We start from the raw sequence: 16,743 nt of genomic DNA, 5'->3' as shown, positions 1-16,743 counted from the left end.
ACAGACAGGATAAAGGAGGAGGCAGGGATACCAGTTAGAGCTAGCAACTGGAATTACCCAACTATTGGGCTGGCCAAAAAGTTCGTTCGCGTTTTTTCCGTAACATCTTACAGAAAAGATGGTGAAAGAGGCCTGAACTAGGGTAGTCACAGTGGGGTGGAGAGAACTGGGTGAACCCTAGAGATATTTAGGAGGTCCAATGAGCATGGTGGTTGAGCGCAGGAAGAGGAGGAGGGGTAGAGAGAGACTGTCAAGAAGATAAGCAGGTTTTTTACTTCAGCAACTCTATGACCAGTTGTGCCATTCAGTGAAGGAGGGAACACCAGAGGAAGACCAGCTTTACTGGGGTATAGGTAAGGAGAAAAGATGAGTTCAGTTTTTGATAGGTTTGCTGTTCCATTGGATAGCGAAGAGATATTTAGGAACACCATTAGGAATAGAAATATGTATTTGAGAGTCATCAGCATGGGAGTGGATAAGATCACCCAGGGAGGTTGTATAGAATGAAAATGAGCAAGGATCCTGAAGACACTAATGTTTAGGGGATGAGCAGAAAGAGAGAGAGAATCTGTGGAGGAGACTGAGGAGTAGCCAGAGAAGTAGAAAGAAAAACAGACAAGTATTAGGTGGTAGAGGCCAAGAAAAATGTGTGTTTCAGGAAGCAGGGACCAGAGATCAAAACATACCATAAAAGTATAATGATTAAAATACTGTGGTGTTGGCTCAGGAATAAACAGATAATAAAACAGAAGACAGTCCAGAAACAGATCAATGTATATGTAGATCTTAGTATATGATGAGGGTGACTTCTCACAGCAAATAACTTGAAACAACTCCCTATCCATTCAGGAGGGGGAAAAAATCAAGTTAGTTCCTATTACACATCCTACATAAAGATACATTCCAAATCGATTAAACATCTACTGGAGAATAATCCATAATTTAGGAGTGGGGTTGGCTTAGACATGACACAAAACCAAGAAAATATAAAGGGAAATATTGCTAAGTCTGACTTTAAAATGTATGTAAATGTACTATACACAAAGAATGAATGACTAATAATTACATACCAGGAAAAAAGTCTGTATGTATACACCCATTATTTACCTCACAGGCAACCACATCATAAACACCTCATAAGCAACCCCTCCAGGAAACTAGACACATATACCACCTTCCATCTCCCAGGACTCTGATCTCCTCCTGGACAGACAACCCTGTTCAGCCTACTCCTCTGCCAGCCTTCACTCCTGTCTGTGGTAAGCCAGGTTGTTTAAGAATGGATATCAGAATGGGTTATCCCTTCCCATCTCTTAAAAGTTCTCCACTTAGGAGACAAGGGAATTGGAAAGAATGAAGTGAAATTGTGTGTGTTGGGGTGGTTGAAAGATCTATGATGATGAGAGGACAAGTGTTATCAGGCGAGTGCAGCAGGCCCTGGTTATCAAGAGACCCCAGAGCTGGTGGTGATGATAATGTTGGGAGAATAGTCTTAGCTCTCGCTTCCAATCCCCAACCTTCTTGAGATCTCTCACTCAGCCCCTAAGTAGCAGCTTCCCTGGTGTGCTTGTGCCCCTGGCTACGGTTGACCTCTGCAGCAAAACCTTCCTTTAGCTGAACAGGGTTGAGAAGTCACGTGTGCTTTCAACCACTGAAGACCACATAATTGGCCGGGTCTGCTAGATCCTTTTGCAGATTTTGGTCCTTCTGCTCTCACCAGTTTGGGGAGTTATGCCATGTGGACAGCAACTACGTGATCAGTAACTTGCTTTTCTCCTTGTGGTCCTGGGGGGAAGCCATGGACTCCACCAAGTCTGAACCCCTGAAAGGATCACCAGAGGTAAGCCACTGTTGCTGCTTCTAGTTTTCCAAGGAAAACTGAGGTCTGGCGGGAAAGGCTGTTTTATTTCTGGGCCGTGTATGAGTATCTCGCTGTTTGTGAAGAGAGCGGAAGTGGACATACAATGGGTGAGTGGTGCATACGAGACAGCCGCGGAGCTGGGAATTGAACTCCGGCATCCTGACTCCTAGGTCAGCAACACTAACTGCTTCTCCACTCTGCCTTTCTAGTGTCTCGTACACTGGTTTATGTCACTGAATGTGTTTACTCTTTGCTGACTGCAAGAGCCCTAAAGAGCAAGAGAGACGACAGCTTGGCAAGAAAGTCAGAAGTCAGCAATCCCCTGGGCCCTTGGCCAAGTTTCTATTCCAGGCAACTTCCCCCTCCCTCGCCGTGGTTGACGTAACCTGAGCCCCAGCCCCGCCCCAAGTAGAGGCCAGGCCCCGCCTACAGCCCTGGCGGTTTTAAAGCCAAACTCGGTTCTCCCGGATTGGTTCCGCTTCAAAACAAAGGGGAGGGGTAATACTCGCTGCGGGCCCTCGCTGCAAGGCTGGTTTATGGGCTCGGGCCTCGTGTCGGGGCCACCGCGGTATCTCGGGCTGCTAAAACCAGCCCGCGGAAGGTGCCAGCCTGGTAATAAACCAGTGACTACTGTGTAAAGGTGGCATAATCATCGTAAAATTAAAAGCCGTAATTAGGCTAACCACCATCCGCCTCCGCCCTGGCATTGGTCCTGACTCACCCAAACGGCACCCCGGCCGTCGAGGGAGAAACTGAGGCACGGGCGGAGCCAGTAGGCTGGGGGGACAAGTCGCCCTGAGTTATACAGCTCTCCAATCCAAAACCCGTTGTCTGGGATCGCGGTAAGGGGCTAAACCCTGAAGCGCCTGCAAAGTTTGATTCTGATATAAGCCCCCCGCCTCTGATGACTGCGCCACCACCAGGCCCCAGGAAAAGACCCGCTCAGCGCTCGGAGACTGGGAACTAGACTACAGCTCCCTTAGGCCTTTGCGGGCAAAGGCGCGCTCCTTGCCTACGCCCCGAAGTCACCCGCGGCCCATTGCGCCGCGATGCCGCGTGGGAGTTGTAGGGCGGCGGCAAGCTCTTTCCAGGGAGCTCGCAGGCTTGAGGACTCTATATCCCTTGGTGCCCTGCGGCTGTTTCTGACGCGACCCGGTGGCCAGGGAGGGTGGGGGCGTGGCCTGCGCAGGGCCCCACCCAGCTCTCCTCTGGCTGGCTCGACTTGGCCGTGGCAGTAGGCGCGGCGGCGGCGGCGGCGGCAGCGGCGGCGGGGGGGGAGGGGCCGGGCGGGGGGCTGGCGGCAGCGGCGAATGGACTCGCGGGTATCGGAGCTGTTCGGCGGCTGCTGCCGGCCCGGGGGGGGCCCGGCCGTGGGCGGAACCCTGAAGGCTAGGGGCGCCGGCGGCAGCAGCAGCTGCGGTGGCCCGAAGGGGAAGAAGAAGAACGGAAGGAACAGAGGGAGCAAAGCCAACAACCCCCCGTACCTGCCCCCCGAGGTAAGCACCTGAGAAGTGGCGGGGTGAGAGGAAACCACTCCTTCCGGTCCCAGGACTCCAGGAAGGCGGGTCAGAGAGAATTAGTACCCCCTTCCGGTGTCAAGACCCCCAGGAGAGGAGAACCCTTCTTTCCGGTCCTAGGACCCTAGGGAGGAGGGACAGAGAGACTGGGCCTCCCCCTCCGGTGTTAGGACCCCAGGGAGGAAGAGTGGGGAGGGGGGATCCCCCCACTCTGATCTAGGTAACTCCAGAAGTGGGGAAAGGGGATCCCACCTGCATCCCTTTGGGAAGAGCAGAGTAAAATGCCCCGGTCCCCTCCCTGCTGCAACAGGAGAAGGGAGACTGCATCCTGGGATGAGGAGTTAGAGTTTTCTGAACTTGTTCCACGGGGAGGAGGGTAGTACCCGGGAAAAGAGCAATATGTTCCGTCCTTACAAACACACACACACACACACACACGCAATATGTTCTGTCACTACACACACACACACACACACACACACACTCACACACACACGCACACGAGAACAGTCAGGCTTAGTCCTCCTGCCTTTTCCCTGTCCTATGAGGAAGTGGGGACAGCCTCCACCTTCCTGCTCCATCTGTCCCTAAGGCAGACAATAACTGCTACTTTGTCCCTCTTAGAAAAGGAGGACCCAGGGGAAGAGCCTCATCAAGTGGTTATAAAACTTTAGCATGTATGAGAACCACCTGGATTGCTGCTCCACCCCTAGAATTTATGATTCAGTAGGTCAAAGGTGGCCCTGATAGTCTGCGTTTCTTATAAGTTCCCAGGTGATATGAATGCTGCTGGTCCTGGGACCACACTTTGATAACCATTAGCCTAGACCATTATCCTTGTACCACTTTTTGAAACCATCCTAATTCTTCATCTCCAGCAAAATGATAAAAAGGAAGGTCTTTACTGATGGGAAAAGATCTCCTTTATACTCCATGAGGTGGAGATTATGGGTGAAGACCTGTAAGAGCCTGGGAGTCAAAGGGCCTTGAAGGGATGGAATGATGACCGGAAGGGGAAAAGAAAAATAAAATGGTCAGGGAGGAGGAGTGCAGAAATGCAGGACAGGCAGAACAGGCAAATCTCATATCCTTTTGTACCCGAGAGGGGCAGGCTCAGGCAACAGGATCCTTCTGTGTTGGGTCACCTGATATAGGGAAGAGGAGGAGATTGTGGGATGGACTCAAGATTTCACCTCAACTGAGGCATGAGAGTTAGGGGACAGGAGGGGAAAAGCCACAGTGAGTCTAGTTTGTGGCGTCTATCTCCTTCACTATATTTTGAGTTTCTTCTCTTCATCTCAACCCCAACTTTGGAGCCCTGCCTCTCTTTCACCTGGACTCCTTTCTTATCAGGCTTGTAGTGACCAGTGCTGAGCTCACCCTTTGGCCATGCTCCAGAACCTCTTGCAACCTCTTATTCTTGATGTCATCAGCTGAGAGGGGCGGGCAGGAAGGAAATGGTGTCTCTCAGATGAGTGGCAAAGAATGGCCTCAGCAGCCTGGACACGGAGAAGACATAGACTTGTGGGGACAACAGTTTGAGGCCCTAGGGGGAAGGGAGGGGGAGAATCTTGCATCCAGGAAGAGCGTGCTGCCAGTGATCAAAAAAGGAGGGAATCCGGGTTCTGTTCCTGGCTTAGATGGGTGACTGACTGTGTTCTCAGAGGCCTTTCCTTCAGAGAGGTAACACTGGGACTGAGTATAGGGCTGGTCTGCCATGACCTTTGACAGACACCTGCCTAAGCAGGTGCAGCTGAGGCTTCCTGCTCTCTTAAGTTAGCTGCCTGGACCCCAGTGGGAATCAAGGGGAAGTAGGGGTTAGGTCTGGACAGTGTGTGGTAACTGCTGCCTCTTTCTTTTCAGGCTGAAGATGGAAACATCGAATATAAAGTGAGTCTTTGGTTGGGGAGGGTCAGGTTGTCCTTGCTGGTGTGGGATGATTTCTTTGAGATCCTTCTAACTTCATGATCTGTAGTAACTTAAAGGTGTGGTTCAGGGTAAGGGCTCTGTACCTCATTCTGTTGGAAGAGGACTCACTGTTAGAGGAGGTCAGGGATGAGGGTAGTTAAGAGGGAAGGGAAGGTCCTGGTCCTTTCGGCAGGACAGATGGGGAGCATGTGGGTTCAGGAGGAGCATCTCTGACTTTACCTTCTCATGATACCTCACCTGCCCTAAGCTGAAGCTGGTGAATCCATCCCAGTATCGTTTTGAGCACCTGGTGACACAGATGAAGTGGCGGCTCCAGGAGGGCCGCGGTGAGGCTGTCTACCAGATTGGAGTAGAAGACAATGGGCTGCTGGTGGGGCTGGCTGAGGAGGAGATGCGGGCCTCCCTCAAGACCCTGCACCGGATGGCAGAGAAGTACGCTTCCCCTTCCCCTTGGTTCTCCTTTCCCTAAATCTGGACCCACACATGCCCAGTCACCTAGGGCCTGCCTCCTCTTGACAGAGGGCTGAAGTGGGGAGGGTTAGGTTTCTGGGATCCTCTGCATTGGATCCAGGCTTTTTTGCTCCTTTGCTTAAGGTTTGTTTGTATAAAGGGAGCTGTGGATGTGGGATAGACTGGAGGGGGGGGGGTAGGAAGTGAAGAAAGGTGTTGGGAGCTCTGTGGGAGGTATGAGAAGGCCATTGGTCCAGAGCAGGGATGGAAGGGGGCAGGGGTGTACAGGTGAGATGTGGCAGCTGTGGCCTTGCCGTGGCAGGGTCGGGGCAGACATCACTGTTCTCCGGGAGCGAGAAGTGGACTATGATAGTGACATGCCCCGGAAGATCACCGAGGTGCTGGTACGAAAGGTCCCTGACAACCAACAGGTGGGCCCACACCCTTCCCTGCCTCTCACGCCCATGCTCCCTGGGAGGACCCCGTGGTGGCAGACTCTCCCCTGGCCTGGGACCCTGGGGTGGGTCCAGTTCATCGTTTGGTCCCCAGAGAGTGCCACTGCCTTTGACCTTAACTCTCAGTGGAGAGAGGTGAAGGGTTGGAGCCCTGACCTCTGACAATTCATCCACAGTTCCTGGACCTCCGTGTGGCTGTCCTGGGGAATGTGGACTCAGGGAAGTCGACTCTGCTTGGAGTCCTGACCCAAGGAGAGCTGGACAATGGGCGGGGCCGGGCTCGGCTGAACCTTTTCCGCCACCTGCATGAGATTCAGTCCGGCCGAACCTCCAGCATCAGCTTCGAGATCCTGGGCTTTAACAGCAAGGGAGAGGTGCATGCAATCAACGGGACCCAGTGGGACCAGACTCTAAGGATGGGATGGTAGTGGTGAAGGACGGAGTCTGAGGTCAGAGTGTGGAGACTTTCTGGAATAGTGTAGACAAAGGCTCTGAGGGCACTGAACCAGCTCTGACCTCCTTAGAAAACAAATGGGGAATCAACTGAACTAAATCTGAAATGGGGCTCAGGGTTAAGAGGCAGGGTCACCCAGGGACTGGTTTAGGTCCTGGCAACTCTTGAAGGGTTGGGGAGGCTGGCAGGGGGCACTGAGAGCCCTGGGCTCTGGGCCAGGTGGTGAATTACAGTGACTCACGGACGGCAGAAGAGATCTGTGAGAGCAGCTCCAAGATGATCACCTTCATCGACCTGGCAGGCCACCACAAGTACCTGCACACCACCATCTTCGGCCTCACCTCCTACTGCCCTGACTGTGCCCTGCTCCTCGTCAGTGCTAACACTGGGATTGGTACGAGGCATCGGGGCAGGGATGGGGCTGGAGGGGGGTGCTGACTCTCCTACCCTGGGCCTCCTTAAATCTGGGAGCCAGACCAACTCCCCTCTTGCTCTCTCCTCCTTCCCTCATTCTAACTCTTCTTCTTGCTGCCTGCTTGCCTTCTCTGAGCAGCCGGCACCACAAGAGAACATCTGGGGCTGGCACTGGCCCTGAAAGTGCCCTTCTTCATCGTGGTCAGCAAGGTGGACCTGTGTGCCAAGACCACAGTGGAGAGGACGGTACGCCAGCTAGAGCGGGTCCTCAAGCAGCCTGGCTGCCACAAGGTCCCCATGCTGGTCACCTCTGAGGACGATGCCGTCACTGCTGCCCAGCAGTTTGCCCAGTCCCCCAAGTAAGCCTTTCTCACTCCAGAGCCCTAATCCACAGGGATGGCTCCACAGGGCCCCGGAACATGGGGTACCCCTCCCCCTAGGACCAGACCCGTTCTGGCTCAGTTCTGTGGTTTTTCAGGTTGGGATTGTAGGAGGACGTCTTTGCTAAAGGCTGGACCCTTCCCCCAAGCCAGCTTTGCTGACGCCTGGGACCCTGGGGACGAAGTGCTGTGCCAGGCATTTCCGTCTCCCTGGGCTCTGGGATGGGCCTCACGTGCCACACTCCATGGCTCACAGAGGGAGGGCCCCAAGCTCCTGAGAACCTTAGCAGACAACAGAGAGGAGCCCCTCGCCACTCCAAGAGAAGCTCACCTTTCCATGTGTAGGGCTCCAGCCTCTGCTTCCTGTTGGAACTTTCCTGATCTGCGCATTCCGTGCCTCCCTCTACAGTGTCACCCCCATCTTCACACTGTCCAGCGTGTCTGGAGAGAGTCTGGACCTGCTCAAAGTCTTTCTGAATATTCTGCCGCCACTCACCAACAGCAAAGAGCAGGAGGAACTCATGCAGCAGCTGACGGAGTTCCAGGTAACTGGCCATCTGAACGGGCAGTGAGCTGGGGATCTGGGAGGGACCAATTCCCAGCCCCGAGTCTGTTTAGAGATTTTGGACTTGCCAGCCCTTGATAGAATCTTCTTTGGCTTCAGGTGGATGAAATCTACACAGTACCAGAGGTGGGGACAGTTGTTGGAGGGACACTTTCCAGGTGAATTGCCTTTCTTGCTACCCACCCTACTCAGCCCTCACATACCCAAACTCTGGAAGACATCATAGCCCAAAGGAGACCCTGGAGTTGAACAGAGCCCATCTAAAGGATGTGCTTGTTTGTAAATTAGGCTTTCACCATCAGAGGAGCTGGAGAAAGCTTGTGTATTGGCTTATAAGGGAAGAAACAGTATTGCTGCTTATTAGGACTCTCCAGGCCCCTGGGGGAGAAGTGTGGGTCTTGGCCCCAGGAAGAAAACTAGAGTGCATCAACTGACTTCATCTCCAACTAGGGAAATGAGAGGTCCCTTAAGAGTCTTTCCAAAGCAGAGGATGAAACCCAAGGGGATAATTGCTCTTTCAGGGATCAAGTGCTCAGTGTCAAATCAACAGGTACCTGTCTGCCAGCGTCACTGCCAGCCTTTCCTGGTGTTAGCCTTCAGTCTGAATTCTGGACTGGGGCAAGGCAGTCATCTCCCCTACCTTCCAGTCAGAACTTAGGGTCTCTTTCTCCCACCCGAGGGACTCAATCTTAGAAGGGAAGGACCTAGTAGAGAAGCAGGTAGGGGGGCTTAGGCTGACGCTGTGCCACCTGCCCTGTGGGCTGCAGTGGGATTTGCCGTGAGGGCGACCAGCTGGTGGTGGGCCCCACGGACGATGGCTGCTTCCTGGAGCTGAGAGTATGCAGCATCCAACGCAACCGCTCTGCCTGTCGTGTGCTGCGAGCTGGTCAGGCCGCTACGCTGGCCCTCGGGGACTTTGACCGAGCACTCCTTCGCAAGGTGAGGTGGGAGGGTGGGTTGGAGAGAGAACACAAAGAGGAATGCCTGGGAGGCTGGCTCCTTGAATGAGAAGCATCTGTCTAAGGTGCTTCAGGGGAACTTGAAGAGAACCTAGTCTCTAACCCAAGAAGCCGGTTACACAGACTGTCCGTGTATGAAAAAGGCTTAGGGTACTCATACAGTGCAGATCACTAAATGTGAATTACTGTGGTGCAACCCGAATGTCCAGGACTCTGAAAGTACTGAGCGTTAGAAGGGTTAGAGGACATGAAAGGTGGGTAAGGAAGGGTTCCCTCAAAAAGAAGAGTTTTCAGTATTGTCTTCTGAGGTCGTTGTGTTGGAAGTCCTGGAGGAGGAGGAAGTTGAGGAGCTGTAAAGGGTGTGAGGGTGGCCGGGGAGGAGAGGCTAACGTGAGGTCTGCCCTTCCTGGGTCTGGGGGCTGTGCCTCCCCAGGGCATGGTGATGGTGAGCCCAGAGATGAATCCCACCATCTGCTCAGTGTTCGAGGCAGAGATAGTCCTGCTGTTCCACGCCACCACCTTCCGGCGAGGCTTCCAGGTGACAGTACACGTGGGCAACGTACGTCAAACAGCAGTGGTGGAAAAGATCCATGCCAAGGTGAGCAGGGCCCAGCCATGCCCCTGTTTTCCCAGGGAAAAGTCAGAATTCTGCTTCCAGAAAGGAGGAAAGCCCGTCCCCAGATTTGTAGAGAGCTCCCTTATCCCACAAAGGGGACAAAGCCCCACTTGGGGTGGGCAGACACCTGCTAGGCCCCCGAGGGTGGAGAGCCAAGGCTGGTAGAGACAGGAGGTACTTTCCAGGGGCAGTGACCATGTATCTGCTGCAGGACAAGCTGCGGACAGGGGAGAAGGCAGTGGTACGTTTCCGCTTCCTGAAACACCCAGAGTACCTGAAGGTGGGCGCCAAGCTGCTCTTCCGGGAGGGTGTCACCAAGGGCATCGGCCATGTCACTGATGTGCAAGCCATTGCAGCGGGAGAGGCCCAGGCCAACATGGGCTTCTGAACTCCTCCAGGCAGGCACAGCTCTACTGCTGTCCCTACAGTACATAAGGTGACTTCCGGCCATGCTGACCCCTGTTGGCGGCTCTGCGTGTTAGTAGGCTAGGGAGTGAGGGGTACTCTCTGCTGCTTGCTCCCTGCCACCTTTTCTGGAGAGACGCCGAGCTTGGTGTGACCAGGGAGGGGCAGTCCTGAGGGAGAGGACAGGAGAATTCAGGGCAGTGCTGAGCAGCTGTGTGTCCGCCTGGTTGGCTCATCAAGCTTGGCATCCCTACGGCCTGTCTACTGGAGGGAGCTGATCACCGCCACATTGGCCCAACTGTCAGGACTGGGCATGATTCGCCGGTGTGGTCCCTGCACGTCAGGAATTGTCACAACAACTGGGGGTGGTCCTCGAAAGCACTCCTTCTTCTATACCTCTTCTCAAGGCCATGTAAGTTGCCCATCTCTACTTGACTGTGGACAAAAGACATCTGCTCCTGGCCATCTGGTGGCCCAGGGTCTGAAGAAATGGCACAGGGACAGTGAATGGCAGTGCTCCCGCCCTGTGCTGAGACATGAGGTCTGCTCTTCAGCTTTGTCTCCCTTCCCTTCTTCACTCAAGGGCCATGTCCCCAGTTCCTCCTCTCAAAGGCCCCACAGGTGCTATTTGTTGTGCTGGCCCAGGTGTGGGGCCGCCAAGCTAAGACTTGGCGTACCGAAGGTCAGCTGCATGTCAATCAGTCTTGTCCCCTCCTCTGCAGTGATCTGTTAGTTTTAATGCTGGATCAAACAGGATGTTTTGCCACAGTCCCCAGACTGGTGGCTGGGGACCTGACTCACAGCTCCCCATCCTGCCCCCATGTAAGTCCTCTCTTGTTTTAGTAATTTGTAGTGATCATCCCTTTCCCTCTGTTGCAGGGAACCTGGAGGAAAGGGAAAGATGTTGCCATACTTCCTATTCTTTAGAGCATGGATTCCCTCTTTCCCTTTGTTAGTGTCCTGGGTTCCCATGGACTCAGGGATTTGGTTGAGGTTTCTCTGCATATATATATACATACATATATATATATATATATTTAAATACACATATATATATTGTACAGAATAAAAATGTTTTATTGAACACACTGTGCTTATGCTTAAGACCCAGGCGCATCTTCCAGAGCTGGATTCCTCTCCAGGATCAGAGACGAGTGAAATCCTTACACTGCTGAGCCCTGAATGGGGGAAGAACCCATTTGGTATCTCATTCACCCTGCTTCCTTTCCTCTCCCCCACTTGCGATCAGTATTCCAGTGCTGTGACTCAAGTATTCTGGCCTGTTTTGCATAGTTCTTTGAGTGAGCAGAATAGAAAGTGAAACTGCCACCTTTTCAGCTAAGATAGGTATCCACCCTGTACTTGAGGAGTTGGCCACTTGCTAATGGTCACAGGGGTAAGGAGGCTGATGACTGTGCCCTGTCAGAGATTTGGAGATAAGCGTGCCAGCTACTTAATGACGAGTAGAACTTAGAGACATGGCAATCTGGTCCTCACGCTTTTCCTAGCAATGCAAAGTAGCCTGAAGTGAGGTTTATATAGTCTAAACTGGCTTTTTGGAGCCGAAAGCCAGCTGGTGAAACCTTTGTCCCTTCCTCCTGTTTGTGTTCAGAGTACCTGACTACCACATTTTATGGGTGAAGAAATATGGCCCAAGGTTAAAGTCAACTGTAAAAAGCAGGGACTACAGGGACTTCCCTGGCAGCCAGTGGTTAAGACTCCACACTTCCACTGCAGGGGGCGAGGGTTTGATCCTGGTCGGGGAACTAAGATCCCGCATGCTGTGCAGTGTGGCCAAAAAAAAAAAAAGCAGGGACTACATTTTCAGTACTAATCCTTGCAAAAGAAATTTAATTATAAATGTGGGCCATGGTCCCATGGGTATTCTGCCTCCAGGGTATTAAAGTGATAGCCTCCCTACCATTCAGGCTCAGCTGCTTTTTATATATCACTGGTTTAACTTGCTACTAAGAAGCCTGTGGTTGAAGAGCTTCCTCTTGGTGTTGGGAACTAAGAACCATTTACTTCTGTACAGTTGCTGATAAACCGCTATGAGGGAAGGTTATAGTCAGCAAAAAGGTACTATAGCCTTCTCCCAACACTGACCTTTGCATGTCTGTCTGCTGCCCCCTCCACAGGCTCATTGCCAGTATGCTGGGGCAGGGCTGGCATTCCCAAGAAAAAACAAGGTGTGCTGCTTGTATTGTCTTTATTGGTTATTCACTAGTGCTCCCCCTACCTCCCCCCACTACCTGTCTTGGCCTCTAGAAGGTCAATGAAACCAAAGTTTCTACCACATTACTTTTCTATTTGACTCCTTCCAGTCAACTGAAGTGTTAAAAATTTGTTCAACTTGATCTGTACAGCACCCAGAGGAGATTTTTTTTTTAAACTTCTCCCTAGATTAGGAAAGGAAGTTTTGGAAAATGATACCGAGACATCTCCACAAACTAATGAGGCACTTTGCTACATTAATGCAACATTGAGGAGTATAAAAAGGTGTATAAGTAGTATGTACATTTTTATTGTTACAGTTCTGGTAATCTTAAAATTTTCAGTATATACGTTTCATCCAGTGAATATCAAGCACCTATTGTGTGCAAGGCACTGTGAAGAATTCTTGCCTTTAAGAAATCTACAAATCTAGTAGGGAAAGAGCCATGTATACAGTAAGCACTATCTTTTATTAGATATTTAACTGCCACAAAGTGGAAGGTCTTTCTGGAGGAAGAACTAATTTGCTAGACACAGTGGTTTTCAAATGTTCCCCCTTCAAATTACAGACCCCCAATTTATAAATAAGCTAACATAAGCCTAAAAGTACTGGTTTGAGTACATGTATGGGAAGGGGGACTGTGTGTACCGTTCTCCCTACCCTCTTATCTCCCCCCCGCCACCACTCAGTTCATCTTTGATTGGGTTCTCTGTGTAATCATCAAAAACATTTCCCATATCAGAAAAGCCAAAACTGACTTTCCACACATAAGAATGGAGATTAAGAAGACAGTACTATAAACATGGACTAGTGCAAAAAGCTACAATAATTCATTTAAAACCCTAAGCTAAAGATTCACACTTCAGTAGGGAAGAGATGAACATGCCAGTGACCCTGAAGGCCCAAGCATTTACCTCTTACATTTGTATTTAGAGTTTAAGGAAATGACATTGCCCTCTACAAACCTGGTGGGCTGTTATTATCTTCTAGATGGTATTTCTCAAATTTGTTAATATACAAATTCATTAGGGGTGGGGGTAAGGCTGAGACTATTTCTAACAAGTTCTCTGGTGGCAGAGCTGCTGCCCCTCAAAATCACACTTGCAGTAACGAGGTCCTAGAGATGATCTAGTTCTGATCGTGACTTAGCCAATCTAAACAGAGTTCCTGAGCTAGTCCAGTAACAGTCTCATTGCAAGAGGTAGAAGGGCCAATGGCTAAAATTGTGGCTGTGATAGGGTTTACTTGAATGAAATTCAGTATTTATTGAGTAGCTTCTATGTACACAGTCCTGCCCTAAATTAGTTACCACTTTAGGGTTTCAGGTCTTCACCTCACATAAAAAAATTTTTTAAAACTTTTTTTCACTCAGTTCCTTTTATGTGCCAACGTTAACTACATACTTTAAGTACATTTTTCTCAATCTTCAATAATCTAAGGCATTATCTCAGTTTTATACATGAGGAAAGTGACTTGCTCAAGGCCGTATTCCAAGAGGCAAAGCCAGGTTTGGAACCAGATCTCTTAACGTTCCAAGGCCCAGGCATTTTAAACTGTATGACACTGCTTCCCTAAAGACAATTAAAAACTCAATACAGTTGTATCTCTGGAAGATGAGTTTTTACATCCCTGCCAACAATAGAATTAGAATCCCTGAGATGGGAGCCTTAACTCAGCATCTAACCGGATTATTTTCCTTATTAAAATTTTTATAAAGTTATAAATTTCCTTGAGAAGTGAACATATTTCCATCTCCCAGTTACAAATAAAATATTAAAACCCTGCAGCAAGCCTGAGGGCAGCACTAGTGTGTTAATGGCTTAAAAAATGATTCCAATGTCTGCATGCCCTGAGGCCTAGGGCGTTTATTATTGGAAGCCAAAGGGCTCTTGGGATTTCTTTTGCCTTGAGGAGAACTGGCAGGAACAACCTGGGGGTTTGAGGAGTGGGGCTGCAAAAAGGATTTCTGCAAGTCCAATGCAAAATGATAGTCTGTATGTTCTGGCATCTCCCATACAGGTACCAGAGAGCCACACTTCTCACAGGGCACTTGGTCCTCAGCAGCCAGAAGACTGGAGGTAGTAGTTGCCTTCTGAGCCACCTCCAGAGCAGACTTGGAAGTTAAAGAAGTAAGGCTGCTCAGGCTGTTCTGGGCCAAATCCATCTCTGCAGGAGTTGCTTTGAAGGATCCTAACTTCACCTTTTCACAGACAGGGGCACAATCTGGACACTCTGCTGGAAAACAATTTGGTAACTCTTTAGGACTGGACTGTGGTTTTTGTGGAGGGAAGAAAACATTAGTAAGCTGTTTCTGCTTTAGAAGCAGACTTTTCTGTTTAAAGAAGGGCTCAGTTCCTGAAGTACGACTGGTTTGGAAAGGTAATGAGGGCTTGGAGGGTGAATTGCTTATGGGGGCCTGCGTAGTGGCAGTAAGAGAAGAAAGTGAAGCTTCTTTGACTTTCTGCTTTTCTGCAGCTTTCTGGAAGAATGATTCCAGAGAAGTGGTTGCTTTCTTAGTGGTTGTCACCGCTGGGCCATTTTCCTGGGTCTTAGCTTCTGAACTGGTAATTGGCACCTTTGACGGAGAACTTGGGTCACTGCTCAAGAAGATGGTGATGTCTGTGCCAGGTGAAGGGGCAGAGGCAGAGAATTTGGTAGCACAGAGGAAAACCATTGTAAGGGGAGGGGACCTGAATAGAAAGTAAAAGAATAAGATTAGCACCAGGTCACACGTTCAGTTTGTAAATGATTGGGATTCTGATTCTGCCACAAAAGGAAACTTACTGCAGTGGTTCTCAAACTTGAGGGCATATTGGATTAATAGATTCAGTAGACCTGGGATGGGCAGAGAATTTGCCATTCTAACAAGTTCTCAGGTGATGCTGACCTTGCTGGTCTAGGACCACACCTTGAGAACCACTGACCTTGGTGAACACCTACTAAGTCAGATGTGTAAGTTGGATCCCCGGACAGCTGGGTTTATTGTTTTCATAAGATACTGCTGCAGAGCTGCTGAAATTCAGGGTTGAGGCAAGAAACTATTCAGGGCAATAAAAAAGCTTTAGAATATTTAGACTGGAAAGACTTTTGAAAAAATCCTCTTATGCACTCTTCTGTTTTTAAACAGAACCGGAACTCTGACAGACTTTCAACTCTGGAATTTCTAGAGAATGAAATTTCACAACTGCTTTGGTTATCTGGTCTCAGAAATATTTCAAGAAATTCCTGTCATAAAGTTCCTCATTATGTCTAATTACCCAAATAAATTTTCACGAGTTGAATTTTGGAAGATGAAATGTGCTTTTATATACAGATTAGTCCCTTGATGAGGTAAATTTAAAAATTGGGGCTTCCCTGGTGGCGCAGTGGTTGAGAATCTGCCTGCCAATGCAGGGGACACGGGTTCGAGTCCTGGTCTGGGAAGATCCCACATGCCGCGGAGCGACTAGGCCCGTGCGCCACAACTACTGAGCCTGCGCGTCTGGAGCCTGTGCTCCGCAACAAGAGAGGCCGTGATAGTGAGAGGCCCGCGCACCGCGATGAAGAGTGGCCCCCACTTGCTGCAACTAGAGAAAGCCCTCGCACAGAAACGAAGACCCAACACAGTCATAAATAAAATAAATAAATAATAAATAAATAAATAAATAAATAAATAAAAAATTATCATGACAGTATCTCACTATTCTCCTCTTTCATGCTCTGGGACAGTCTTATAATCAGACAACGTTATGCTTCCCTGTCAATATTTCACACTCTTGGTGAGTAGTATTTGTTATAGTCTGCCAATTTACAAGGTTTAATGTGAACATAGTATCACAATTATCATTTGGTTCAGTAAAACCATTCAGTATTTGAAAATAAATATACCAGGAAGTAAAAGTAAATTATTCTAAGTAAAGAACAAAGACTCTAACTTTAGAGACCCATACATTTAGTACCCATATATTCAGATATGCAGTAACTTAGGTGCCTAACTAAACTTTTCTTTTTATAATCTCCAATGTAGATCTATAAATAAACAACCAATTTATCTTCCTCACATAATTCTATTTACATTGTGAATCTAGAATACTTTTTTCAATTTAAGAGGCTATGTTAAATAAATAATTATGGGATTCCAATACTGAAAATCATTAATATCTGGACAGTAAATGAATACACTCCAGTGTATACTTGGTTATCTTTAATGGCCAGCTGAAGTGAAGTTTATTATTATGACATTTGGTATTACACCAGTGGAGCTTGTAACTGAGTTGGGATGTGAGATAGAGATTACTGGTGAATAGGTCACTTTCGTTATCAAGGAAGATGATTTTAAGATAGAACCATCAAGCAGTTGAGAGAAAAGTTCCCTGAAACTTGAGTTCTGTACTCCTAAGTACAATTGGTCATTCCCCTGACTACAGCAAATTGATATAGGCAGGGATAGTATTGGTTCACTCTGCCTCTCAAACCAAATGTAGGCAAAGAGGCTGCAGCTGAGCTGCCTTGTTTCTGGTGCTTCTTCTGTGTCCTACCCCAGC

At 49.4% G+C, this 16,743-nt stretch overlaps 2 protein-coding genes across 6 annotated transcripts in view; one reads left to right on the top strand and one right to left on the bottom strand.

Moving 5' to 3' along the window:
* Positions 1-3,131: 3,131 nt before the first annotated feature.
* Positions 3,132-11,089, top strand: GTPBP2 (GTP binding protein 2). 2 transcript variants are annotated; one of them, XM_082345855.1, is made up of 12 exons: positions 3,132-3,357; positions 5,242-5,268; positions 5,555-5,739; positions 6,080-6,188; positions 6,389-6,586; positions 6,886-7,060; positions 7,220-7,439; positions 7,870-8,005; positions 8,125-8,183; positions 8,793-8,964; positions 9,418-9,582; positions 9,786-9,920. In XM_082345855.1, the coding sequence occupies exons 1-12, from the start codon at positions 3,172-3,174 to the stop codon at positions 9,792-9,794; spliced, it is 1,641 nt and encodes a 546-aa protein (XP_082201981.1). In that variant the 5' UTR covers positions 3,132-3,171; the 3' UTR covers positions 9,795-9,920. The 2 variants fall into 2 exon arrangements, with proteins under 2 accessions (XP_082201981.1, XP_082201980.1); XM_082345854.1 differs by having other exon boundaries at positions 3,133-3,357; positions 9,812-11,089.
* A 1,420-nt stretch (positions 11,090-12,509) lies between these two features.
* POLH (DNA polymerase eta) overlaps positions 12,510-16,743 on the bottom strand; it is a 30,670-nt gene continuing 26,436 nt past the window's right edge. For all 4 annotated transcript variants that reach the window (XM_082345851.1, XM_082345850.1, XM_082345852.1 and 1 more), the window contains one exon: positions 12,510-14,910. In XM_082345851.1, the coding sequence (XP_082201977.1) occupies positions 14,025-14,910 (886 nt within the window). In that variant the 3' untranslated portion in view covers positions 12,510-14,024. The remainder of the gene's footprint in view (positions 14,911-16,743) is intronic.

Source organism: Balaenoptera borealis (assembly GCF_965194805.1).
Source record: "Balaenoptera borealis genome assembly, chromosome: 12".
In the NCBI taxonomy this organism is placed as follows: Eukaryota; Metazoa; Chordata; class Mammalia; order Artiodactyla; family Balaenopteridae; genus Balaenoptera; species Balaenoptera borealis.
This window is presented reverse-complemented; position numbering and strand designations above follow the sequence as displayed.